Genomic DNA, 27,807 nt, shown 5'->3' on the forward strand with positions numbered 1-27,807 from the left:
CTAATCATGACCACAAATGAATTGCTTTGGGTGGGTCTATACATTGGATTGAGCTATTTTCTACCAATTTTACTTACAGCTTCAAAATTTCTCTTCTTGCTGGTTTGCTTAGATGGAACTGTGGGATTAAAGACAAAAGAGAAATGACAATTTAAAATTTGTCTACTTTAATGTTAAGTATTTATAGACTTAATCTTTGGTATCACTGTAAGTTATTAAAAGAGGGAATAGGTTGAATATTTCTGTACTGTGAAAAGATTTAGAAAAATTTAAACTGAACAATCTAGTTGCTTTGTTTTTCCTCCCAGGAAAACTCAGTTTGGCTAGTAGAATAGGGGAGTGGTTTCAGGTGTGGATTATAGTAAAAAGGTGAAGTTTCCAAAAGTTCCACATATCTGTAAAGAAGAAGAAACACAAGACATGTTGTAGGGATCCTATTGTCTTTTATCATATAAATATTACACAAAGAAAACTTACATTAAGTATCAAAAAACGCTTTACAATCTGTACATTTTTTTTTCTTTTACATTACACATCTTTAGACAGAAATTCACAAATGGGCAGTAAAAAGATGAGTCAGTTAGCAAAGAAAAAATGAGAAGTGACGTTAATACAAGGTTTGTCTGTATTCTGGCAGATAAATATCTGGCCAAATTATTTCTGTAGATTCCACTAACCCCATGTAGCTCAACACAAATTCTATTAACTTGTATACTGTATTTCTTTGGTCTTTGCTGGACTATAGAAACCTGTGATGAAACTACTTCTTCCTATCCATTTCAGTGACAAATTATTCAGTGCTTGAGACCATTGTTAATTTGACTAATTAAGAGGACTGTGACCTTTTGAATTCCTACAGATTGCAGGTTATTTACATAAAATTTATCTGGGGTCTTTATTTTGGATGGCAGGTAAGATAAATGAAAATTGTATTTCATGACTATGTTTAAAGAAAGTGAGCTATACTCTCTTGGTTTACATCAAAGGAGGATAATAGGAATTTTAAAGTTTATCATAATTCGTGTTTGTTTCATATAAAGCAAAGTGCTACTGTAAGTTTATATACTAGGTAGTGGCATCTTAGCAGCCTTGCTTTGGAGAGTTTGGGTTTAGGAAAGGGTAAATACATGTATAAAATGATTCTTTAAAATTTATTGAAACATTAACTACAAACTAGTTCTTTTGTCACTAAAACTCAGTACAAGGAGGAATGCAAATGGAAACTGGTCTTACATCAAAGAAAATTGTTAATGGATCCAAATCCTTCACAAGGCTGACTTGGTGGTGTTGGCTTTAGATTTGGGTCTTTAAGATTATATTCTTGCCAACTGATCAACCTATGGATAAATTTCAAGTCAGCTTGGTACCAGACTTTACACGCACTAAGTCCCTTAAAAAAGGAAAATGATCATATAATTTTTTAAAGAGAACTATAAAAAGGCTGACAAATTGGTGAATAGTTGCCCAGGTAACTAAATAAGCTCATTTATCACATTAACTTTCAGAACAGGAGACTCACAGGACTGTTACTTGTGATTTTGCCAAGTAACACATTTTATCTTATGAGCAATTTCCTCATCTTTGTAACAAACTGAACTTTGTGAATTTGTGTAATGTCTAAAAGTTGTTTGATTCATTGCCATATTTTATGGAGGAAACAAAATTCTAAGCCACAGGCATGCCTGATACTGTATATACATATGTACACACTGTCAGCTGTTATTTAAGCCACTGATCCCATTAGCTTATTTCTACATAACATTAATGGTGAAGACATTTCAAGCACAAGTTCAGTTTAGAAAGAGAACTGTAAAAATAGTTTACTTCAGAAGATAAAGATGGAACATGAAGAGTTAAGCAGATCTTCAGAATTTTTTTTAAAGCCATCAATTCCTAATTCTATCCACAGAATAAATGTTTGCATTATGTTTAACTAATTAGTCAGTCATGTAAGAAATGGTAATAGCTGTGTTTCCAGGTTACTTATTTCAATTACTTATTTTATGATAACTATAAGACTACAACTGTGGTTGACCTGCAATTGGATATCATGTTCAATAGGCCTCTAAAAAGCTGTGGCTACATCTGTAGAAATTCACTTCTAGGTAGATATGCTCATGTGTGTATGAGTGTAGTGAAGAAAGGAACAGAGGCTAATTGATCAGATCTGAGGTAGTGAAGTAGGAACCAGATTCACAAGAATGCTGGGATATGGAGGAAGTAAATCTACTTTTGGAATATGGGTATATTTCCATCATAAGCAGGCTTTGGATGGAACAAAGCTTATCCTTCAGTTTACAAAAAACCTTGAAAAGGAGTAAAATTTGTTTTCCAGAGATTTTAGTTCTAAAGAAGAATTAGCTCGGCAGACCACATGAAAAGCTACCTTGCCAGGAAACTACAGTCATGTGTTAGCATACTTTCAGTATTAATCCCAGAAAGAAAAGTGGTATGAATGGCAAAAGTTTTGCATTCTTCAGCTTTCCTCCCCTTCGAGTCACATGTGACTGAAAGAGGAAACAATATCGCACGTTAGGAATATTTTCTATAAATCCATGGTAGCAGGCTTCTTTCAGAGTTTTAAAAGCTGGTCAGTTTAAGGTTCTCCGTGTCTTTGTCATTCAGTTTAGAATTTGAGATCTCCAGTATACTCATCTACAGATTGTGTTCCTTGAGTTTCTGGGCTAAGAACAGTCACTTTGCTCCATTTGAGCTAAAACATGATTGCTTTTTTCAAGCTGGAGGGATTCTATTTTCTTCTTTGCATATCTCAGTTGGATCTTTAGGGCATCATTATCTGCCTTCAAGGTATTTATTTCCTAAAGGGAAAGGAAAATGAGGTATGTTAATAAAGCAGCCATGAATAACAAATCATTACAATATTGGGAGCACTATACTTGATTGGCATGTCCTATTCACCATGGCTGAGAATGTTATTTTGCCCTGAATAGAAAATAACAAGTTAAGTATCAAATGAGTCTTTGCAAATAGCAATTAGTCTTTGTGATCATATCAAAGATGTGAGTGGCTATCATGCAGAATAATCCATTTCTCTACCAGTAGGTGTATAATGACAAAACCTTTGGATGTGTATAGTAGGAGGTTTTAACTATGCAGAAACAGTCTTTGCCATGAAAGCAGCGACTGAGAATTCTATATGGAATGTTATAGTGCATTTATTGTAAGTTTTTTCCCCCAAGTCACTGAAAACCAATGTACCTTTCTGATGAATTCTGTTTTTTTGGGTCAGAATGTTGCCCTGGGTAGAGTGCCATGGCGTCAAGGTTCACAGCAACCTCAAACTCTTGGGCTTTAGCGATTCTTTTGCTTTCCAAATAGCTGGGGACTACAGGTGCCCACCACAATGCCCGACTATTTTTTGGTTCTAGTTCTTGTTGTTTGGCAGGTCCAGGCTGGATTCCAATCTGCCAGCTCCGGTGTACGTGGCTGGTGCCCTAGCCGCTGAGCTATAGGCACCGAGCCTCTGATGAAGAATTTTATCCCATTCCCTAAATTAGGATTTGTTGATCTTGTAGTGATTTAAGTATACAGCCTATTGTTGATTCCTATTTAATTTTGAGTCTGGTGTTCTTACATTATACCACACTGATTACTCCAAAAGAATACTGTATATAGGCAAGGTCTAGGTCATTTAGGATACACTGGATTGACCTGAGCTACCTAGATAGCTGTCTGTTAGCTACGATATTAATATTGAGCACTTGGTATGTGCCTGGTGCTGTGTTATATGATAATAGAAATACCTTAAACTTCAATGGTATATGAATTTTATAAGAGCAGAAAACGTTGTCATACAGTATCAGATTAGATACTTAAACCCAGGCATATCCAGCCCGAAGAGCTTTTCCAAGTTGGTTCAGAGATACACATAACCACCTAATTGCAATATTAATATCAGACAAATTACTGCAAGAATATTACTTAATAGGAAAGTGGGACACAATGTACATAGTGAATTGTGGACCTTAAGTCTATTTGGCAAAGCTGAAAGTAAAGAGGCTACTGGGAAGATGGTGAGGGTTTACTGGCTCTGGTATTACTGGATAGGGATTATTCTGGGACTAACTCATCTAAAATATTTCTCTGAGTCAATTTGTTTTTGAAGCTTTGTTGCCATTTACATTGTTCCTTTTCATTAGGCACTTAAAATATCAAGCAGAGCCCCAAACAGGTTGTAGAGTTTAACAGCTGGTGTAAGGAACATCTAGGACTGAAAACAAATCTTTGCTTCCAAGACCAAAGTTAATTCTATTCTATCATTTCTATTCATTTTTCAAGGTTTCTTTCATTGTTCTCAAAAGTTGGGTTTGGTCCCTAAAAAGAAGGACTTGATTTTTAAAGCATGTCTTTATCTTAAAAAAAAAAAAAAGAAAGCACTTTTCATCCAGAAAATATGTTCTTTTTTTCATATGTTGCTCCTAATATATTCTTTGTTCCAGGCACCAAATCAAGTTTCACATACGTTATGTAACTTGTTTCTTTAAATGTTTCTCTAATTCAGTTCCCGGAGTCTGACAAGAAAGGGGTTAATACCATGTTGAATATAACACAGGGAATTCTGAAACTCTCATGGACAATTTCGCCATGTAGTATATAGACTTGTATAAGGAATGCTGGCTACATGGATGTTTTGATTTTGTATCTGTCCTGACAGGCCTCCAAATTGGAAAAAAGTCAGACAGGCATTTCTCTCCCTTTGATACATCCGTCTGTCTCAAAAATGGCTTGTTACCTATAATTAGTAAGAAACGACTGTCTCATGACAAGAAGTCTAACAAAAGCTGGCCCTCACCATGAACTGTGGACTCTGAAGAATTGAGGATCTGGACACCTGCCTGTTGGCTCTAATAGATAGATAGTTCCTATCTATCTTTTCTTTTTAAAAAATCTCATTGTTTCCTTATCTCAGATCCTGGCACCATATTCCCAAACTGTTGATCTTTTCTTGGTAACCTTTAATTTTGTCTTTTCCAACACCTCTATGGGGAACCTGAAAATTAGGACATTGTGAGCCTAATAATAAAATACGTTAGAAAAGATTCCCCTCATCTATACATATGTTAAGAGGGAGGCATTGTCTGTGGTGAGCTAATATGCCACTTTCTCTCTCTTTTTTTTTTCTTTGTTGTTGTAGCACTAAAATCACCTGCCTTCTTTGGGAAGATGCCTAGGCAACTATGAAGGTTCTCACCACAACCCTGATGAACAAGTTAAAGACCTCTAGGAAATAGGATTAGGCAATAGTTCCATCTAGAAAAGGGGAGTAGTGTCAAAACAGTAAGTGGCCAGTAGAAACTTTTTTCTCAATGATCCTACTGTGCACAGAGCTGGAGGCACTGAGACCAACAGTCTGCAAGTGGCTTCTGCATGGTGGCTCCTCCCTGTATACTCTCTTCTACCTGTGTGATGTGAACCAGGGGCCCCGCTGAGTCCTTTGTGAGAAGGCTGGAATCTGTCCTCCCTCCCTCTGGTCTGTCTGTATGTAGTCTCTTCAGTTCACATGCTCTTCCAAGGCTTAGACCTACTTCTCTAAGAGTCTGAACAAAAGGAAAAGGGAAAGGAAGGAAGGTACCTGTTCCAGTTCTTGGTAAGTTGGGAGTCTTAGGTGAGGGAGCTCGTCCTTCGATTTTATGAGGGATTCTTTATTCTCCCACTTGACAAAAGCCCGCTTTCTGACTAAGACTGGGCTGGGGCATGGAGACGTGGGACTGGGAAGCACATAAAGAGTATCCTGGGCTGTCTTCCTTGGAGAAGACAGCACAAAAGGACCTGAGGGGCCCTCACTGCCAGTCCAAGTCAGGGATTCAGTCTGGGTGGCCTTGTGGGCAACAGTCCTCTTCAGGCGAACAGAAATCTTCTGTGAGGACACTCCCATCAGCATGATGGTCCGATCTTTACTGTCCTCGCTGTGTTCCACAGCCTCCCCATTAGGGAAGGTAAAAGGTCCTTCTTCAGGTGCTGTAGGAAGATACAGAACATATTAGAAGAGCAGAGACTCAAAATTGAAACATAAGTTCCAAATGGGACTTTGCATGTTTCAGGAGTTCTGGGCGTCAAGAGGATCCACATTTTAGGTACTCATTTAGTGGGTAAGTGGAGGCTAAAATTCAGGGGCTTTGATGGCCAAGCCATTGCCACTGATGTCAGGCTACTCTACCCTGAATGCCATCTTTTTCTTTTTGCACAGAAATTGCTATTGTGGGTTTCTGTTTCTGAATAAGTTGAAACCCCTGCCTCAGTGCTGTGAGGTTTCATTAATTAAAGACAGCAGTGTCAATATATGGACAGATGCTCCATAAATACTTTCTGTGGACCCTGAGGCCTGGGCGCTCTCAGGGCTCAAGTTTCAGTGCTGATACAAGTGCCCTATAACAGATGGTAGGATTTCTTTGTAGGACCGTTTGTGCTTGGGTATGGCTTAACTGTGAGAGGGAAATTTTAGCTTTGTGGAGTGTGTTTCCAACTGTATTAACATCATTTGATACTGATGGGGAAAAGGCAAGCAATTCTGGTTTTCTTCCTTCAACCAACAACCTTGCCCAAGACCTGGTCTGGTAATAACAACCACAAGAAGTAATTTAAGTAGAATAAGAACAAAGGTAATGTGAAATCGGTGGCAGGGAAGCTCTAAGATAAAGTGCACATCATCCAAGATCACTGTTAGGCAAAGACTCAGCAGTACCTGACTTTGAACACTCTGACATTCAAAACTTTGGATTGTAAGGTCAAAATGGCAGTTTTCTAATTAGCATTTATAACTTGAATTAACAAAATCTTAAAGTTCCTAGTTTAATTTTTGCCGAAGGGAAAAATAAGTTAGCATTTAAGATTTATCCAAATAAAGATCAAAATTGTTAAGATAAAAACTGTTATTTAAGTACTAGAATATTTAAATTATTATGGTTACCCTAAAATAACTACATTGTCTTTTTTGGAGGAGGATTTTGTGGGTGATAATTTTTTGTATCTCCATTTTCCAGCTTTCTTGTAATAGCTGTATTCTTTTTACCAACCCAAATTCCCCTATTATGAATATAACCGCTTCTGAATATAACCGCTTCTGTAATGTAGGTTGAATTCCTAGGTATTCAGGAAGCTTGGGAAAACCTGGGGCATTCTGCCTCTTGGGGGAGCAAAAAGAAGGCGGCAAATAAAAAAGCAAGGAAAGGGAGCCCTAAAACTGCAGGAAGAGTTCTAGGACATCACAGTGTTATAAAAGTCAGGAGAGGTGTAAGACTCAAGAAAGTGAAAGTTGACAAATACAAAAAAGTTACTCTGAAATAAAGATAATATTGGGCTAAAAAAATCACTGGAAATTTGATTTCATTCACAGGTACCATCTATAGAATAATTATTAGGAAGGAGAGGAAAGCAATTTGAATGTGTGATAACCAAATCGGCCCACTACAAACAGACCTTGGCTTATAGCAATTTTACAGCAGTTTTCATTTGTTGCCCATGATGCAGGCATGTTTATCCTACCCACTGCTGTATTTCCTAATGAGTTCTAAAAAAAGCCTCAGAAGACCTTTTCTTACCATTTTGGGGCAGGGTTTGGGACTTAGTGGGGAGAAATCTCTAGGAGTAGCCCTTCTGGGTGGTTCTTTTGAGGCCCCAGATTCAGGATTCTCTCTGCCACCTTCTTACAAAAATTTGTATTTTATGTGACAGAATTGTGCTGCCCTAAGGTTACGTGTACCTCTTAAAGTAACAGAATGCATAATATACAGGCCTATCTTTCACAATGCTATTTGTGGTCATTCTTATTAAAAGTTAATCATCACCTTCTTAGTTGATTAGCATATCCTTTCTTGGGAGGAAAAAGTATCTCCTTAGGGCTTTTTCTAAGAATAAAATATCTCAAAGTTTGAGGTCAGCCAATGTTTAGATACTAAGTGCAGGGACGAATTCAGGAACAAAGCAGAAAATGTGTACTCAGCGGGTTTGATTAAAAAGGAATTTGCATTTCTTCTAGGGAAGTAGAACCCTCTAACATCAGATGTGTTTCACATTCAGAATGTGTACTACATGGACTTAAAGTTTTCTGTAGGCATTTGTTGTAACTATAGTGGCCTTACTAAATTAGGGAGCTTATTTCAAAAAAGTAATGATACTAGCATATGGCATTTACTTTGTGTTTGGGCCAAATTTTCAAGTCAGGGAGAAAAAAGTCATTAGTAGGGCAGCACCTGTGGTTCAGTGGGTAGGAAACCAGCCCCATGTACTGAGGGTGGCAGGTTCAAACCTGGCCCTGGCCAAATTGCAACAAAAAATAGCCAGGCATTATGGTGGGCGCCTATAGTCCCAGCTACTCGGGATGCTGGGGAGGCAAGAGAATCATCTAAGCCCAGGAGTTGGAGGTTGCTGTGAGCTGTGTGATGCCACAGCACTCTACTGAGGGCAACAGACAGACTCTGTCTCTACAAAAAGAAAAAAAAAAAGAAAGAAGAAATAAGTCATTAGTAAGAACAACAGATAGTCTTGCCTATTGTCAAAAATGAAATTTTCCATGCAGGGAGAAAAAAGTCATTAGTAAGAACAACAGATAGTCTTGCCTATTGTCAAAAATGAATTTTTCTCTTTTGGTTCTGATTAGAATTCACATGGCTTTTACACTATATAAAACTGGCACCAACCTAATAAGCATTGGAGTTTCAGCTGAAGACTTCCATGTTCTTTAGGAAGTCAAGGTGGTAGTTTTTAGGGCCTGCTGTAGCACTGTGAAGCCACCACACACCCCAGCATCAGGCCTCTCACTAGAGTCCTGTCATCTATCTCCTCTTCTCATAATGCAGGCTGTCCAGACTGTTCTCCCTTCAACCTAACTACATCTTAACTTCTGCCACACTGCCTTTCCCCTGTCTCAACAGCACCGAAGGTTCTCTACCCTAGCCTTTTACTGTACATCCGATGTGGAATGCACTCCACCCTCTCCCCTGACTTAATTTACCTTTCCTTTAAGACTTCGCTAAAATTCCATCTTCTCTGTAAAGTGCTTCCCAACAGCCCCACACAGCAGTCTCTTTCCTCCATACTACCATCGCTTGCTGTTGCTGCAACCGGAGGGCTCCTAGCACACATTCCTGCATTGTTTGTAGCCTGCTCCGCGTCCGTACATTAGCTAGGTCTACTCCGTGGAGCAGAGGCCATCCTTTCTGCCTAGTTGCTATTTAGACCTAGCACATTTCAAACATGCCTAGTTTACGATTGTTCCTTACTATACTCTTGCTTAAATTTTGATGTGAATGAATTTGACAATTTACCCCTCAGTTGTTGAATTTCTTGGCTTAGTCATAGGATTTTCCTCATATTATCTGGAATTTTAATCTGCAAGTCCCAATTGCCTGGGGGCTTCCTTTCTGCATTTGTCCTTCTGTTTCTAGAACCTCTACCTGGCTCCTCAGGGTTTCTAGTCTAGGATCTGGTCTTAAATTAACAGCTTTGGGCTCCTTCTGGGGATATCACAGATAACCACTCAAGCAGTATAGGACTTTGCCTGTGGCTAAGTTTGTTTCCTCCTGCTAAGCTTAAGTGACAGTTCTACCTCCCTCCCCGCCCCCAGGCTTCTTCCTCAAATTTAAGCAGTGAGTCTGGTTCTGATCATCTCTCATGAATAGGTAATCTCCGTTACTGTACAGAAAGCAAATTCCCTAATGCCTATGCCTGCTTCTAGACATGCAGACAAGCAGACCAGTAGCTTCAGCATCTGCTCCTTACTGTGTGTTTTTAATACAGTACTGAGCTACAGAGATGTTTACCTTTGTTTCTGAATGCAACTATGCCTTCTAAATTAATGTTATTTATATACTATGTTCTATATGAAGGTAAATTGTATAGACATATACATACACATATTCCCTCTCTAATTGTTTTGGATTTGGATCTGGGGTAGGATAGTTGTGTTAACTTGAGGCACTTTCTTGGCCAGAAGACAGTACTTAGTGTAAGTGCTCAATAAATACCTGCTGATTTTTATGACAAATTTCCGTTCTGCTATTATAGCCCCCTTACATCTGACACATAGGCAGGGAGCTGAAATGCAGAACTGTGGGAGGTCATCAGCCCTGGCTTAGCCTAGGACAAACTCAATTGAAAGTGAAGACACAAAATCATGAGGTCGTCTTTCTTCCTCTCAAACTTGTCCCTTCCCGTTTCACATTCCAAGATAAGTGTTCCCTGTGCCTACTTACCATGGAGCAGATCTTTGGCTCCTAAAGAACAGAGGTTGGACACTGGCTCCACAGAGGTGCTGTTCTCTGTGGGAGCTGTTGGGTTCTTGGCTCGTTTCTTGCACTCAAAAACGACCAGATCTTTGCATTGTTTGTGGCAGTTCATCCCGCAGTCTGTGGACAAGACACCCAGGTCAGGACATCCTTCGCTTTTTCTCTTCAGAGTCTCATTGCCAAAATTCATTCAGTGCTCTCTTGTCACGCATCTGTCCTTCTGGAGCTGGGAGACCTAATATTCCTAATGAACCTAGCATTCTCTCACACCCTTGTCATAGCCTTTATCAGCGAGTCTCAGCATCAGGAGCAGTTTGCTGTTACGTTGGAGGGAAGAAATGGTGTCCCAGCATCCTGCCTACTCTAGGGAAACCCTCAGGAAGCTCCCAGCTGTTAAGTCTTATTCTTTCTTTCTGTAGTAAAAGACCTTCTCTACTTCAACTCTTAAGTTTTCCTAGTCATGGGAAAGACAATTACGTCCTGAGGTCTCTACTGATACAAGGAAAGCTGCAGACAGCCTTTAGTAATCATTTATCTTCTGTTTAAGACATGATTTATCCTTTTCATTTAGGACTCACCCTTACACGACTTATGAGAGCACTGGCTCCTACCAGCCATCCCTACTTCCAGGGCAACCAGGGCAGAAAGAAGATCTGTAAAGGGAAAGTGCTTAACTAGTCACGCAGGCATTCCTCTGTCCTGTGTGGTGACAGTCATTCTCAGGGGAAGCCCTAGGAGGCCAGTTTGGGGATGAGGCTCTGAACTCTGCTGAGAAGTTGTAGACTGAATAGACATCTACTAAGGATAAAAAAATGCTCTAGAGAACAGGCCCTAAAATGAGGGAAAACAACTCCATCGACAATGATGTCTTACCTTTACATCGATAGCCTTGCTTGATCACTCCCCAGAGCTAGGAGACAAACAGGAGATAGAATGTAACCACGAGTCATTCATTTATCTGGCATGAAGCTGAAAGTTGACAGTCATTCTTTATTTTCCCTCATCCTACTCCCTAGCTCAAGGGGAAGGAAACCTTACTTACCTTTCATGGTTTGTCCATCTGATTTTAAACTGAAAACAGGAAGAGTTTGTGCTGATCAGAGTCAAATGTTAAAGACCCTAACCCTAACCCTGGTTTTATGACACAGGCCTTGTCCAGGCCTGAAATGAGTTAATCAATGGACAACAGGCTACTCAGGACTCCAAACTGAGGGACAAGGATGTAGGTTAGATCAGGAACTTGGGTTTTGGAGGAAACTAGTGGTTAAGGGGGGGATGGAGGAGAGGCAGAGCCCAGGTGACCTCGAAGGCCTTTCTTTTGAAAAGGGGAGGAAGGTGTCTCACATTTCTTTTCTCTCACATTTGAAACAGTACTTTTAAAAGTATATCCCCAGTTCAACATTCCCAGTACCATTTACCCAAGGCTATCCAAGGCTTTATCCACCAGAGAGGACAAAACCAAATCTGGGAGAAGTGAGAGAAGGTAAGGGCAGGTAAAAAGCACACACCTGGGCCCTGGTTTATCCGAGGTGTTTGCCTGGGCTCTAGGCTAGGATGGTTGTGTAAGGATTGTGAGGTCTGTTCTTGTCTTAAACTGCCCCAAATCCCTCCCCAGGTTCAACAACCTTGAACACCCTATGAATAACTTACAAATCCAGCACAGTTGTCACAGAAAGTGGGCTTCAGGTATGTGGTCTCTTGGAAGTTGTGAGGAAAGCCCAGGCCCAGCTTGGAGTAGATTGAGCTGGCCCTCATGAAGTAGGCTGTGATCTCGTCCCTGCTGATGAGGCCTTCCCTGCCAGCAAACGTCCAAGGCAAGAATGTGAGGGGGAGGGAGGCAAGGGTGGCTGCTAGCCTTAGAAACTCAGCTTTCTGTTTATCCTCAGTGGTAATATAGTGCATGTTACCTGACGATTACTTCTAGGAGCCCTGCTCTTAATAAGGATATGGGATAATGTGTAGTAAGTAGGTGAGGCAGCATTATTCATTTTCACAGAGTTGTTCTTTGGACAAACTAGCTTTGCCAACTAATTTGACCATTATCTGTAAGAATTAAGAAAGAGGTGGTTTAAAATGTGTCTTTAGGGAGGGAAATGCCTTATGGTAAGTTTCTGACTTTAGAGACTGTACATAATTGGAACCCACTAACCATACAATTGGCTTCCTATAGAGAACCAAGACAGGACATATGTAACCTTAAGAAAAGTAAATATGCAAAGTATTAATAAATAGTAGTTGTTTCTTAGAATCTGTAAGGACAAAGCAAGGAGGAGGACTAAACTTTTATTTATAGTTGATGATTCCTAAATTGGCAGATTTATGAAATGGTCAGTTCTGTGTAAAAAGCATGCACATTTAGTTTGTTGTGGTCTAAAGACAGGCATTCACTTGATTGACTAAGTGATCATAGTAGCAACACACCCAAGTTTACAAATTCTTCTAGTGACACCCATAAACTTGTTCTCACTAGTGGGCCCAGAACCTCATAATTCTATACACAAACCCTCACCTGTCTTTGTCCATTACACAGAAGGAAAATGGAAAACTCGCAGCAATCTTTTCAAACTCTTCCTGAGAAATGTATCCATCCTGGTCATGATCATAGTTCTTGAAGACAGACTGTGGAAAAGGAGTTTCTTTGGTGATTACTAAAGAGAAACGAACCAGCTCTCTCTTTAGTCAAACAATAAAGTGCTGGGGCAGTTGGATAAATGCCTCTCTAAACATGTGTGAGATGCACAAGGAAACATGCTCCTTAAGCTGTGGCAAACTGCTGGTACCAGCAGCTAGAAGGTGGGCAGGTGCTGTCACTCCGTCAGCACAGCTGTCACCCTGGCTGCTGTGTAGCAGTTCATTGCAGAAGGATGTTCTCCCTCCACTGTCTTCTCTCACTGCTCTGCTCAGAGTGCACCTTCTCTGAGAAGCTTCTACATGCAGCCCAGTTGGCAGTGTGCCCTCTGCATTCTTAATCTGCAGCTTATTTTTCTGCTCTTAGTTTTCTATGGTTACATGGGAATAGTCCACAGGGAAAAAACGCAAAAGTAGGAGAGTGTATACCCCTCCTCGGGGTCCAGCACAGAGAACTGAATCAAAACAGTGCTAAAACTTTTAGTTTTACATTCAGCTTATTACTCTTACTATACTGAGACTTTCCCCACCACTTCTCTGCCCCAAATCTACAAACTTCAACATTTGCTCTCCTGCTAGTCTTTAGAGGCACCCCCGAGACCAAAGTGTTTTTGTCAAAATGTAACTTCTGAATTGTTCTCCAACCACGATATGAGAAGCTGTTCCCTGTGCTCACATAGGGGGCAAGTATCTCTTCACTTTCATGTCTCTCCCCCTGTGCTCTCCTCTCCCCACATGCAAAACCAAGCCTGGCAGTGCCTTGCTCTTGACTGCCGAAACAACAGTTGTACTTACATCCACCATCCTCTGGACGTGTTTGCTAATCGTCTTTGGGTCAGGTTTGGGAGATACTCCGGAGGCCCAGTCCACTACTACTGGTGGCTTTGAAGGTGTTAGTGGCTAAAATGAAATATTGAGAGAGATCCCCATGACTACTATAAACTATAACTCCTTTCCCCACTGCTTGACAGTTGTTTCTATGAATGACCTTCAACTATGTGCAGTGGCAAAGAACAGCCCACAAGTAATTGAAATTTATAATAATCTTGGCAATTGCAGGCATGTGCTTTACAGTTTCTAATGTGCTCTTCATACACATTATCCGCAACTACAGATACATTTAAAATTTTCAATTTTCCCCAGTTTCAATTCTCTCTCCATTGAACCTTTTGTCCAAGCTGTTGGCAAAAAGTAGATTATTTCCTCTGTTCTTTAGTCACTTTGAAGTAGAAATGTAGATAAGAAAAAAATAGCTAAAAGACAGACACACAAGGAAAAACAAATGTGAATTCTGGACAGGCTGAGATAGAATCCTTTCCTAAATACAGTCATATATCGCTTAACAAGCAAGAAATGTTGTAAGAAATTCCTCATTAGGCTGTTTTGTTGTCCAAGCAGCAACGTGTTCTTACACAAACCTATATAGTATCCTAATTACACACCTAGGCTAGAGGGTGGAGCCTCTTGCTCCTAGGATATACATCTGTGCAGCATGTTACTGTTCTGAATACTGTAGGCAATTACAGTACAGGGGGAAATATTTGTATGTCCAAAGATAGGGTAAAGAAAAAATATGGTTTATAAAAGATAAAAAGTGGTACACCTGCAGAGGGCACTTACCATGGAGCTTGCAGGACTGGAAACTGTTCTGGTGAGTGAATGTGAAGGCCTAGGACTAGACTTTACAAGCACTGCACACTTAGGCTGCACTCAATTTGGAAGGAAAACTTTCTAGTCCACAATAAATTACATTAGCTTACTGTAACTTCTTTACTTTATAAATTTTTAATTGTTTTAATGTTTTATTACTCTTTTGTAGTAACAGAAGAGCTTAAGACAAACACATTGTATCATTGTACAGCGGTACAAAAGTATTTTCTTTATATCCTAATTCTATGAAGTTTTTTCTACTAAAAAAAAATTTTTTTTTACTTTTTCAACTTTTTTTGTTATAAACTAAGACAAGAACACACACATTAGCCTAACTCCCCCCACAGTCAAGATCATCAGTATATCTTCCATCTCCACATCTTGTCCCAGTGGAGGGTCTTCACGGGCAGAACATGAATGCAACTGTCATCTCCTATGTAAAAATGCTTTCTTCTGGAATACTTCCTGAAAGACCTATCCCAAGGCTGTTTTACTACAAAGTTTTACTAAGTAGAAGGAGCACACTCTTAATAATGATAAAAGTATAGTAAGTACATAAACCGGTAACATAGTTGTTTATTATTACCAAGAATTATATACTGTGCATAACTGTGTGCTCTAGACTTTTACATGACTGGCAGTGCAGTGGGTTTGTTTATACTAGCATCACCTCAAACATGTGAATAATATGTACCACTATAGTCTTATGATGGCAATGGCATTAGGCAATAGTAATTTTTCAGCTTCATTATAAATAATCTAAAGGGACCACCATCACATGTGGTCCATTTGTTGACCAAAATGTCCCTGTGCAGTACGTATCTGTATTTGAAACTCTGCCCAAATTAAAATCTCTTTCTAAAACAGGAGCAGGCACCCTTTTCCATTTAAGTGCTTCTGACACCCTGAAAATGGGACATACCAAATATTTGCAGTGCATATCTTTCATTATGATAGGCAGCTAGAACTTAATCCCTAACCAGAACAGATATGCTGGATTTCTTGTATGGGCAATTGCCCTTGAGTACCATTTGTTTTGGGAGTGGGATGCTTCCCAAAAAACCAATGATTTTACTTGCATATAGGAGAAGGAGGGCCATATAACCTGTGCGTTCCCACAGTGTCTAGCACCAAAACTATGCTATTCTGAGGATTTGTCAGTCTAAGAGTCAAAAGACCCAGCAGACTGTTCTTTCAGACTCAACATAATGGGCTAGGATAATGGGGCTTTTCTGTCTCAGTTTAGTTTCTGATTCATAATGCATATGGCCCTCATTATCATCAACAAATCATAGAAAAGAACTTATGTGGGGATACTTTTTAATGGAGAGGGAGGTCACTGCAGTCCACAATACTCTCTCCCTTCTCTAATTTGTAAACCACCGATTCCCTTGCTCCTTCTGACATTCTATTGGCACATGGGTATTGTTGACTGTTCACTGTTTAAGCATCAGTCAGTCTCATCCCTTCAACTAGATCACAGCTCTTTATGGACAGGAACTATTCCTCACACATATGTTGGGAAACTTTTTCTGTTCCTAGCACAAGATTAGGTGCTTAGAAGAAACAACATACTTATTAAACTGAACTAAAACTCTGTTCCTTAAGATGAACAGATTTAAGGAGTAGCTTGTAAAGAGTCTCCTATTACACACGAGACTTTTAATATGAAAAACTCACTGGGGCTCTGTGGTTCCTTGGTTCTCGGGCATAGGAGAGCTCATAAATTTCATCTTCGGTGTAGTAGAGATCCAGGGACAACTGCAGATCAAATCAGAACAGGGTTCATTGCTGAGATGCTATTTGCCTTTCCCCAGGTTTATGCGTTTTTTCTTGCTTGCTTCCTCTACAGTAGTTAATTCTTGTAGGTTCATAGCAGTTTGTGTTTAAAAATCACAAAGTTTGGAAGGTGTAACACTTAGTATTGTAATAGGGCAAGCATTAGTTTTTTCTTGTTAAAATGTTTTTTAAATTTTAGAGAAGTCCCTGACATTTTGAGCTGGATGAAAAGGAAGAAAAAAACTGAAATATAGAGAAGTCCCATGCTACCTTCTTTTCACCTATGACTTAAATCAAAGCTTCTATATAGAGCATAGGCCAAAGGCCTTATCTGGCCAGATGGTCCTTACCTCACTTGTTCTCTCCCAAAGCAGACAGACAATCTGAAAGGATGGTTTACACAGCCTAATACTATTAAAATTTGAACCTAGCAACAGAATCCAGTGTAAATGGATGGGGTTCAGGGAATTCAGAATGCCCTGAAATTACTGAATATTTTTGAATATATGGCTTACATACATTTTGGGGGAAGAAGGTTCACAGCTTTTATCACAGGATTTACGATCCTACAGAGTTAAGAATCAGTCTGTCTTTTTACAAATTTTGAAGTTTGAGGCAGAGACCTGCCAAGGTCACCTGGCTAATTAGCAAAAGGGATAGGATCTGATCCTAGTCAATGTGAACCCTGGAGGACCATCAAAAAGGCGGGAAGCAGCTATGATCATTATTCTCTTCTGCAGAAAGGGTTAAAAATATATTTTAGAACTGAAAGAGAAATTAGAAATTACCACCAAGACTAACTCCTTTAAGTTACAGAGGAGGAAACTTGAAGAGTTACCTGTCCACGTTCACACAGCTGGTGAACCTCAGAATCACAGGTCTGGAAGGGAACTCATCTATGTCACCCTGCACCCAACGTGCAAATCCTGGTCTTCCTCACCACTGACAAATACTCACCTGTGCTTGACTTGAATATGTCTGAGAATGAAGATCTAAGCCAGGACCTAAAGGATAACTTTTTTTTTTTTTTTAAACTCACTGTCCTGCCTTTTTTTATGAGAGCATACTATCTCCGTATGTTACCAAGCCTTGTATCTTCATTTACCATCAGCTCTTTCCAGAGAGCTTAGGACTGCTTTTGGAGGGATAAGGAAATGGTCTTGGAAGTCTAGAGGTCATACTGCTTAAGAACACAGCCTCTAGAATCCTATCCACTTGGTTTGAAGTAAGTCTGTGCTACTTAATAGTGTGTGGTCCCCGGGTAAGTTATGTCTTTGTATCTCAGTATCCCCATCCATAAGATGGAGATAATAATAGTATTTGCTTCATAGTGTCTTCAGGGAGATTAAATGAACTAATATTTGGTAAGGTATCCAGAATGGTGCCTGGCACACAGAAAGTGCTTGGTAACTGTTCTTTTCTTCAGTGTGAACCTTACCGTCAGCAGGTGCACTAAGTCCTTGTTGGCCTCTAAAGGTGGGGCCACCTCTTGCAGCTGGACCAATTCATTGATATGATTGTAAAGGGCCAGCAGCTTGTGGACGTTCACCTTCCCATCCTCCAGATAGTCGGGCATGGCTTCGTACAGGGAGATGAGGTCCTTGAGATGCACCCCCAGGATGGGAATCTTGAAGTGAGTACACTCTCCATAGGCTCGCCGGTAGTTGTCATAGTTTCTGCAGGAGGACAGCAGCTCAGTCATCTCACCCAGAACCTACAAAGAGGAAGAACAGAACAATCACAGTACCCACTGGGCAGGTGTGTTGTCTATAATGGCTACCTTGCACACTCTCATGCTCTACCGTGATTTCACCCCATCCAGAATTTGTTTGGCAGAGGGAGATTGATCTAAAATGTGCAGATGTGATTCCCAAATTAAAACTTCAGCTATGTCAGATGTCACAGAGTATATTAAAAAACATAAGATGTGCTTTACTTAATGTTACTACATAACTTAATTTTTTTTTTTTTTTTTTGTGGAGACAGAGTCTCACTGTACCACCCTCAGGTAGAGTGCCATGGCGTCACATGGCTCACAGTAAGCCCTCTAACTCTTGGGCTTACGCGATTCTCTTGCCTCAGCCTCCCAAGCAGCTGGGACTACAGGCGCCCGCCACAACGCCCAGCTAATATAACTAAATTTTTTAGTGGGGGCTTTTACCTTATTTGTATTACAATTTCATTTCAAAAATAAATACTAGAAGCACCTGATATAAAAATTAAAAAGGTTCAGGAATATACAGTACACAGTATGTGTCTCTCTAACCCATCCCCAAGCCATGCATTTCTTTCCCTAGTGTCTTCTCAATGTCTCCAGAGACACTGCATTGCTTAACATTAGAGCTGTGATGTCAGAAGTGCTGACTCTTGCCACCGGCATGACGAACAGCAAGTGTTATCAAGAGTGGAGCTTCTGTAGTCTGTTGTGTGTTTTTACACCGTACGAGGCGCTCCTTTGGGCCTTACTCCAGGTTCTCAAAATGGGCCTATGTTTAGGAAGCAAGTGACAGTCCCTCTGCAGACTGAAACCCTGCACTTAATAGAAAGAAAAGTCTATTAAAGAAACAATAGACTAAAGGACAAGGGAGAGGACCTTAAAGCTCACGCCCTGCCTCAACCCTGAGCGTTCTTTTCTATCGCTCTGCATTCAAGTCAGTAAGTGGTTCACAGATCCCACTCCCCACATGTGATAACCCCCTTTTCAGATGCAGAGATACGAAGTGAAAGCCTGTCTGCCAATCATGTTAAGACACAAACTAAGTAGTCCCCCCATCCCCCAATTTCAGGGGATACAATCCACAACCCCCAGTAGATGCCTGAAACTACAAGTAGTACTGTACCCAAAGGCCACCACTGGTCACAACACATCTCTGTTCGTGTCTTCCATCGTATCATGTACTGTGGCTGTAACTTTTGCTATTTAAGGTGCAATAGCAAAACTAGAGGGAATTTCTTTTTCCTTTATCACGATTTAATGGATAGGAGTTTGTCTTTACTGTAGTGCAGATCTTAGCAACCTCCCCATATACTTTTTTTGCTTTCCTTTTTAAGTCGAGAACTTTCACCTTTCAACTTAAAGGAAGCACAAGTACCTCCCAGTTTCTCTTTGGCATATTTGAATTTCAGCATCACTACTCATCACTGCGTTTTCAGGCCATTAGTAAGTAAAATAGGGTTACTTGAACATATGCACTGTGATATGCAGACAGTTGGTTTGATACCTCACACAGCTACTAAGTGACTAAAAGAACGGTAGCGTCAAAAGCTTGGATATGCTGTGCAAAGGGATGATTCAGGTCCCAGGAGGAAAGAGTAGGATGACTTCAGATGTCATCATGCTACTCAGAACAGTGGGCAATTTAAAACTTATAAATTGTTTATTTCTGGGATTTTCATCTAGTATTTTTGGACTGCGGTTGACCTCGGGTAACTGAAATCATGGAAGGCAGATGCGGATGGGGGGAGAGGGACGACTACTACTACCATTTTAGACACTGTGCCAAATTCTTTTAATAAAATGGTGGCCCAAGACATAACATTTCTCCATAAGGAAGAACTTGATGTTTAGAGTCAGCCCCTTTCAATCACTTTGAGATGGCCAAAGAGGCTCCTCACACACCTCTCGCAACAGCACAGATGAGTGTAGGCATGGATGATACTCGCAAAACAAAAAGATTAATAGCAGAAATGCCAGAGATATTTTTATTCCCCTCAGAAGGTGAAATCAGCTACTTGGGGATATTTGCTTCAACACTGGACTTACTAATTCCCTGTGTTGACCACCCTGAAGGTCAAATGATTACAGACAAGAAACATGCCATGGGAGACCTCCAACCTGCCAAGAGGAGCAAGTGGCATCTTGTAAGCTAAATGACATGAAGACATATCATCTCTGTGACTGTTTCCCTCTGTCACCACTGACATGGGCAATCTTTTCAACTGTTCCTCCCATTCTCAGCAGAATTGTTAAGGGAATGCAATGGTAACTAAATATTGCTCTTTTGATCAGACCATTGGGAAGGGGGCCCACCCCAGAGCCCCAGCATTGTGACAGCAGAGATAATTAAGAGGAGACTACCCATAGGAGAGCTGAACACCCGGGAAAAATGAATAGAGGCAGCGAACTAAGGTCTTTGTCCCTAGGAAGAGAATTGTTCTCTATGCCAGTTTGCAAAGATCGGGGTTTCATCACAATGAGGTCCTCTTGCATCAGATGAACATGCTCTAACTCTGGCTGGACGTAGCTGCATCTACATCCTCAGTATATCACAGTAGCTTATGTATAACAAAAGCCCTATGTCATAAAACATTAAAGTATATTCTGTAAAATCTAATTAATAATGTAGAAAAGTGCATAGGATATCTTTTAAAAAGAATCATCAATAAAAATGATCTATTACAAAATAGTATCTGAAGAACTCACCTCCAACTATCTGAGAAAATTCAACTCTCTAGAATGTCATTCTCCAAAGGCTCTGGGTAGCTAGGTTTTTAATATATCACTGTATAACTATATAACCACACATGACATGCAGACTGATCTATGGTTAACTGAACTACTATTGCTTTTGGGAGAGTATTTTTAAGCAAAGAACTGGAGTAAGGAAATCAGTGTCTCAACTGGCCCAGCAGGTACGTTTGCAGTGACACTGAGGCCAGATGGAATCACAGTCACTGTCAAATCTGTGACTTCCTCATTCTGTGGTTTTCCTAAAGGCTTGCCTCCCTGCTACTTTGCCTGCTTCACAAGGGACGATGTGAGTAGGAAATGCTCTCTGCTCTCTCCCCCAACTCCCCCCTTCCTAGAGAGATCATTGGTATTGGTCCTAAGAATGCTGCTAAAGGCCCCAGAGAAGATGGTAGCACTGACCTTATTGATTTCATGTGGGACATGTGAACTTGTCTCCTTGAGCCTGGAGATCGAGCTATGACACAGACCACCTATCACAGCCATCAAGGTATTGAAGTTCTGTAGTTGGTGGAGCTTCTGTGATAGAGAAGACAGGACTATTTGTGTCAGTTACCTGGGGGACTTAGAGGCTGCCTCTCACCTCTGTGTCTTGAGGCTTCCTTATATTGGTCAAAGACCAAGGTCTTACAGTTTTCTGTCCATTTCTCCCCTTCTGCTTAATTCCAGATCAGTGGATCCCAAACCTAGTCAGGTGTCACATCTCCCTCCTCTTGTTGCAGCTGATCAGGGGACTACCATTTAGATCTGTGGCTTCTAAGAATCACCCATAGTACCTGTTTAATACAAATATTTCTGGACCCAAACTGGTGTTGGGATAATCCATGTACTAAACTTGAAGAAACACTGTTCTAATCTAGACCATCCACAGTTGGAAAAATATGTCGTTAAGTGTTATCTTATTTCCTTCATTCTAAGTTTACCAGACTTATTTTTGAGGATAAGAACTTTGTTTCATTTTCCTGTGCTATACTAGTACCCCTATGTAGGACAGTAACTGGGACAGAGAAGATAGAATTTCTGGGGAACTTCAAACATGGGTTCATAGTACCTATTCTCTTATCAAATGCTTAAGCTTTAAAACATTAAAAGCAGTCATTCATGGCATGGGCTTGAAGACCTAAGACAATCCAGGCTGGTCCAACTCTAGTAAATCTTAGAATTGCCCTTTCCATTGCCATAATGCAGGATAGTAAGCATCTTCTGAAAAAGGTTAAAGGTTTAAACAGATGTAAAATTGTGTCCTGACCCCTGAAATGGCCTTTACGTCTCTTTCCCCACTGTCATTATGTGGGATAATAGAAAGTCACCATATCCAGGTCTAAGGATAGCTGAAGGCACACAAACTCCACCACAGTTCTTGGGGGAAAAACAGCTCTAATTGATAGACTATGCTGAAGGAAAGGGGGACAGATAATTTACCTTACAGCTCAGACCAAAACTTAATCCAGGCACTCACCTGAGCCACACGGATGAACTTGATGAAGACTTCTGCTCGAAGCTGTGGGGTGGGGCGGCTAAGAACCATCAATTGGACCCACTGGGAGATGCCGTTGCATAGGGCAATTGACCGCTCCATGGTAGGGTTCTCCTTGACACAGCTATTTACAAGGTAATTCTGATAATCAGAGAACTGCAGGGAAAAAACAAAACAAAACATCAGGTCTGTGTTCTGAAAGATCTGAGAGACAAATCAGCTCTGCTCAGTTGACGGCTAGGAACCGACATGGGACAGAGGGGCCCCTGGCCCTCTCCTGCATCTTTGTCATTTAGCCAACAAGAATGATGGGAAAGACATGGTGTCGCTACATCAAAAGTCATTAGGCATAAGTGGATGTGTACCCATACTAGTTAGTCCAAATATTGTATTTCAGTAGATACTATCCATTCTAAATTCTAAAGAATATATGGAAGAAAAATCTCATTATTAGTTCCAGCTCTGCTGCTGAAGTTAAGGGAATAAAAGATAATTCTCCTTACAAAAATTAATCTTTCCCCAGCTATTTTCTTTCCTTAAAAATGTGATGATAGGCTTGGAGCCTTAGCTTAGTGGTTAGGGTGGTGGCCACATGCACTGGGGCTGGTGGGTTCAAACCCAACCAGGGCCTGCTAAAACAAAGACAATAATAACAACAAAAGCCAGGCATTGTGGCAGGCGCCTGTAGTCCCAGCTACTTGGGAGGCTGAGGCAAGAGAATCTCTTAAGCCCAAGAGTTTGAGGTTGCTGTGAGCTATGACCCTATGGCACTCAACTGAGGGCAACATAGTGAGACTCTGTCTCAAAAAAAAAAAAAAAAAAAATTGGGGGGTGGGTTGGGCATGGTGGCTCCTGCCTGTAATTCCAGCACTCTGGGAGGCCAAAGTAGGAAGACTGCCTGAGCTCAGGAGTTTCAGACCAGCCTGAGCAAGAATGAAACCCTGTCTCTACTAGGGGAAAAAAAAAAAAGAAAGAAAGAAAGAAATGTGATGATAAAATCTGCCCTATCTAGGACATGGGATTGTTATGAACATCAAACCAGATAATGTGTAAAAGCCTTGACTTTTCAAAGTGCTACATAAACATGAAGTGGCTAATGGAATAATTATTAACCTTATGCTAAAACAAGTCTGGATTTCCTTCTACTACCTTGAGCAGAGGTCAACGGAATGGGGTACATGAAACTTGATAGCCATGTAATTGGTGACCATAGTTTACCCACCTGATGACAGCATTGACTGTGGTTGGCAATGAAACAGCAGATATGACAATGAAAATGTCCCAGAAGATCTGGTTGATGTGGAGATTTTAGCAATTGTGTCCTTGTCACTAAGAATCTCTCTGCTCAAAAAGTATAACCAAGAGCTGTCTGCTCTTCTTTAGCTCCTATGGAAGTCTTTGGTGTTGCTGCCCAAGTTACTTCCAGGTCTTCCCTTACGAACTTTTCCCTCTGAAAGCAGGTGTGGCCATAAGACTGAGATGAGCCAGTAGAATGTGAGCAGAAGTGATACGACTTACAAGGCAAAGATTTCAAAGCCAGTGAATGATCAGCATATTGCCTTCCCACTGCTTCAGATTCACGGAATTTCCTATCAAGAGGAAGCTTCCTTCAGCTAGGTCCCCGAGCCACTCAGCAGCCCCTGGTGACCCATGCTAGACAGGCATTGTAAGTGAAAAACTTTTGCTTTGTTAAACCACGGAGAACAAGGGGGTGGGGTTGAAACTGCAGTCCTGCCAAAACAGTAAATACACTCAGGGGAAGAAATCAGAATCTAAATAGAATAGCTGTATTTTTTTTCCTTTACACCCTCCCACAACTACAGCTGCAAATTAACTGAGCCCCACTTTACTGTGTGCTGTGACTGCTGATGGGTGGAAAAATATAAGACCAAATTCTCTCCTTAAGAGAGATATATAAAGTCCTTACCTTTTCTAAAAGAAAGTAGCCATGATTCATTCCAATGAATACCTTTTATATACCACTATATATAAATCTGACAATGAATCTACTTTTAAAAAAAAGTTACCACAGTAATCTCATCATCCCCCAAGTGTTGTAATAAACAGAAAATATCTAATGTTTTTCAATTCACAGCAGAGATGAATTTCCCTTTGACCTCATGTTGGAGAGAACATTTTTGTTTGGGAAAACTGTTTAGAATTGTGTAGAAAAAAACAAACAAAAAAGTGTCCTGAACAGTTACAGCTAGATGGAAACTCCTTGGGTAGAACCTCCCAGCTGGGGCCTGGGTTTCTTCTGTCTGAGAGGTACAAGTGAGGACACAAGAGGGATTAATGCTTAGAAACTTAATTCCAAATGGAAATTGGGAGGTTCTTGGCTGGCTGGCCAAATAGCTGGGGGAAACCAGGAAGGATGTCAGCATTACAGAAGAAAATAAGAACCCTATAACCTGCTTTGCAGATCTCTTTCTAGATACAACATAGCTCAGTAAATGGGTGCTGAGTGACCCAAGTAGGCAGGTAGTCCTAGCCCCAGCTCTGACTAAAAAGGTGGGCTGGCTTGTTCCTGTCAACCCTGTGGGCCTCTTTCCCTTACCTGGGGAACACAAGTCATTCTAAGACTTCTAGCAACTAGGCAGTCCCTATTTTTACAGCAAAGCTGGTGAGGGTGGGGGCTAAGTAGAGTAAGGGTCTCGCTTCTCAGGAAAGTATATTGGCCCATGAGGGCCTACTGGCATCTGACATGTTGACAGATTCTCTTCTATGGAACGAATGTTTGTTGGTATCACACAGGGAATCTGAAGGACTGCAGTGAGGACAGGATGTACTTGTGTGCTCATTCTGCTCCTAATGATAAATAGAAATCTCTTTCCCTTCATCTCTCCCCCATTAGTGCCTCTGACTCTGCTTAGCTGCCCCAGGAGCAAGGTTTGGGTCAGCACGGTTTATCTCTAGAATGGTGACTGCTGGGCCAGCACCACTCCACGAATGTAGGTATATTCTAGACTAGACCAGCAGCGACTTTATTTTGGGCTCTCTCAGAGCCATTCAAAGCCTATCCTGGAATGAATTCAAACTCTGGGAAGATGCATTTCTTTCTTTCTTTCTTTTTTTTGAGGATGATTAAAATTTTTCTCTGGAAGCCTAGTGATGATCAGGAGCAAGATATGTGTGTGTGTGTGTGTACTGCATGCACACTCATATGTGTGCCCACAGTGTTGCAACTTGAGTGGGTAGTGCGGTGAACATGGGGAGGGGAGATAGGAACAGCATAGCAGGTACAAGCAAAGGAATTCAGATGGTGCCGATCTGATTTTCCAGACTATTTGCTTCCTGATGGGAAAGCCTTCCAACTCAAAGGGGGCCCTCTAGGGTTAGGAGGAGGAAGGGCTGTTGAATTTCTCTGCTTATTTTTAGAAATATCTCAGAGAAGTTTTTCTCCCTCCCCCTGGGTACATACAGATATTCTTCGGAAGGACTTGAACTCCAGGTAGGTGAGGTGCTCTGATAGCTCTTCTGGTTCCAGGTGGTCAAAAAGCAGAGAGACTTTCCGTTTCTTGCTGGTATTTGATTTTATCCTTTGAGTAAGTTTCCTGGACCAATCTCGGGCATTGCTTTTGTAGGTAAATGTGAAAGGAAGAAGACAAGGAAAAAGAATAAACTGAAATTGCTTTTTGCAAATAAAATCCATGTTTCCCAAAAGAACATATAAAACACCATTATCTAATGTTTTCCTGGGATAAAACAATGCATTAGATTTTCCCCAAATCAGCATTTTCTCTGGCAGCAACCAAGAAGCCATTTATTCAGAGAGAGTCTCACTTTGTTGCCCTCAGAGTGCCTTGGCCTCATAGTTCACAGCAACCTCAAATTCTTGGCCTTAAGCAATTCTCTTGCCTCAGCTTCCTGGGTAGCTGGGACTACAGGCACCGGCCCCAAAACATGGCTATTTTTAGAGATGCAGTCTCACTCTTGCTCAGTCTGATCTCAAACCCATGAGCTCAGACAATCCACCCACCTAGGTCTCCTAGAATGCTAGGATTATAGGTGTGAGCCACTGCACCCGGCCTTCAATTTGCCTTTTAAACGTACAGTGGGGAAGAGAGTAAATGAGTTTACTTTCAGGCAGTGGGAAGGACAGAGTCTCAGGCACAGGTCCCAGTTTCCCTGCCTTTGCTCCTGGCTCCTTTGTGCAGCCCCCAGGTATGTCTGCCCTCTCCATTTCTCCTTCATTCTCATGAGAGTGATAAGGACCCTATCTGGTTGGGTATCCCAGGGCAGTTTTCATGTCAGAAGAGCTCCAAGTGCCACGGACAGATGGCATGCTGCAGGCAACCACACGTAGGAGCGTGTGATCACTCCTGGCAGAACTGTGGCATTTTCCTCTAATGTTTCTAACCACAGAAATGACCAAGGAAGTGAAGCTGACACTAGATTGTCCCCTCACTACTATATTGTCTTAGAGCCAACCCATGTGTTTCTTATTTTGTTTCAATTTTGTACACTAAGGGAAACAGCTCAGTTTTGAAAGGCAAAAGGTTGCCAATCTATGTTTTCCAAAGTGGTATTCCTTGAATTTGGGAAGCACTGCACATTCTATAGTCCTCTTGGATAATGAGCATATTACTAACTCTGAAAAATATCACAAAAGGAAAGTTTAACTCATTATTTCTTAAATATATCTGATCAGGTGATACACAAAAGTTTTGAGACAGACTGTGTTATGGTCCATTATTTCGTTTCCAGGGAACATAGCATCATTTCTGATTGACCCATGCAAGTTTCAGCTTGCCTGCCTTATTGGTGTTGCTGGGAAGGCTTCATTTGTTTCTGTCCTCATGGATTTTATGTTTCTTGATTTTTGCATATATCAAAACTTAGGTAATTACCCAAGTATCCCATGGACTAAAATTAATAATTCCTAATATAGTGTGGAAAATATTGATAGAGGAAAGTTGGTTAGGATGTATTGGGACAGGGAGACCTGGGTGTGGCCTTGTACTCCAGGTTCTTCACCTTTAAAATGAAAAAACTGTGACTTTAGAAAATCTCTTTTATCTCTCAAGTTCTATAATTCTAAGTAAAGAAATATGAGAATACAAATGATAAGCAGATTATTTGGGGCTACAGAAAGTAATTTTTTTTTTTTTTTTTTTTAACAGAGTATCACTCTTTCCCCCTGGCTTAAGTACAATGGCGCCACCATAGCTCACTGTGACCTCAAACTCCTGAGCCGTGGTTTTCCTGCCTCAGTCTCCTAAATAGCTTAGACAATAGGTGCCTGCCACCATGCTCAGCTAATTTTTCTATTTTTTATAAAGATGGATTCTTGCTTTTGCTCAGGCTGGTCTCAAACTCGAGGGGATCCTCCCATACTGGCCTCCTAGTGCTAGGATTGTAGGCATGAGCTGCTGCACCCAGCCACAGAATGTGATCTTGAAATCATTTTTTACATGGCCATGGTGTAGTATATTGTGAACAAAGCTTCTCAGTTCAGTTTCTGCTGTCACTCACTTCCCTAACTCTGTGCCCCCAGATGAGCCTCCATTTCCCAGTCAGAAAAATCAAGATGTTGGATGAAATGATCTCTAGACTATATT

General features: G+C 40.8%; 1 protein-coding gene across 1 annotated transcript in view; it reads right to left on the minus strand.

The window, feature by feature from the left end:
• Positions 1-2,583: 2,583 nt before the first annotated feature.
• RASGRP1 (RAS guanyl releasing protein 1) overlaps positions 2,584-27,807 on the minus strand; it is a 72,713-nt gene continuing 47,489 nt past the window's right edge. The window contains exons 6-17 of the mRNA XM_053594489.1: positions 25,668-25,821; positions 22,229-22,402; positions 21,172-21,288; positions 17,740-18,015; positions 16,203-16,283; positions 13,668-13,772; positions 12,754-12,863; positions 11,895-12,039; positions 11,118-11,154; positions 10,212-10,364; positions 5,594-5,979; positions 2,584-2,819 (exon numbers count right to left, since the gene is read on the minus strand). Of these exons, the coding sequence (XP_053450464.1) occupies positions 2,685-2,819; positions 5,594-5,979; positions 10,212-10,364; positions 11,118-11,154; positions 11,895-12,039; positions 12,754-12,863; positions 13,668-13,772; positions 16,203-16,283; positions 17,740-18,015; positions 21,172-21,288; positions 22,229-22,402; positions 25,668-25,821 (1,873 nt within the window). The 3' untranslated portion in view covers positions 2,584-2,684. The remainder of the gene's footprint in view (positions 2,820-5,593; positions 5,980-10,211; positions 10,365-11,117; positions 11,155-11,894; positions 12,040-12,753; positions 12,864-13,667; positions 13,773-16,202; positions 16,284-17,739; positions 18,016-21,171; positions 21,289-22,228; positions 22,403-25,667; positions 25,822-27,807) is intronic.

This window comes from Nycticebus coucang, chromosome 6 (genome assembly GCF_027406575.1).
Source record: "Nycticebus coucang isolate mNycCou1 chromosome 6, mNycCou1.pri, whole genome shotgun sequence".
In the NCBI taxonomy this organism is placed as follows: Eukaryota; Metazoa; Chordata; class Mammalia; order Primates; family Lorisidae; genus Nycticebus; species Nycticebus coucang.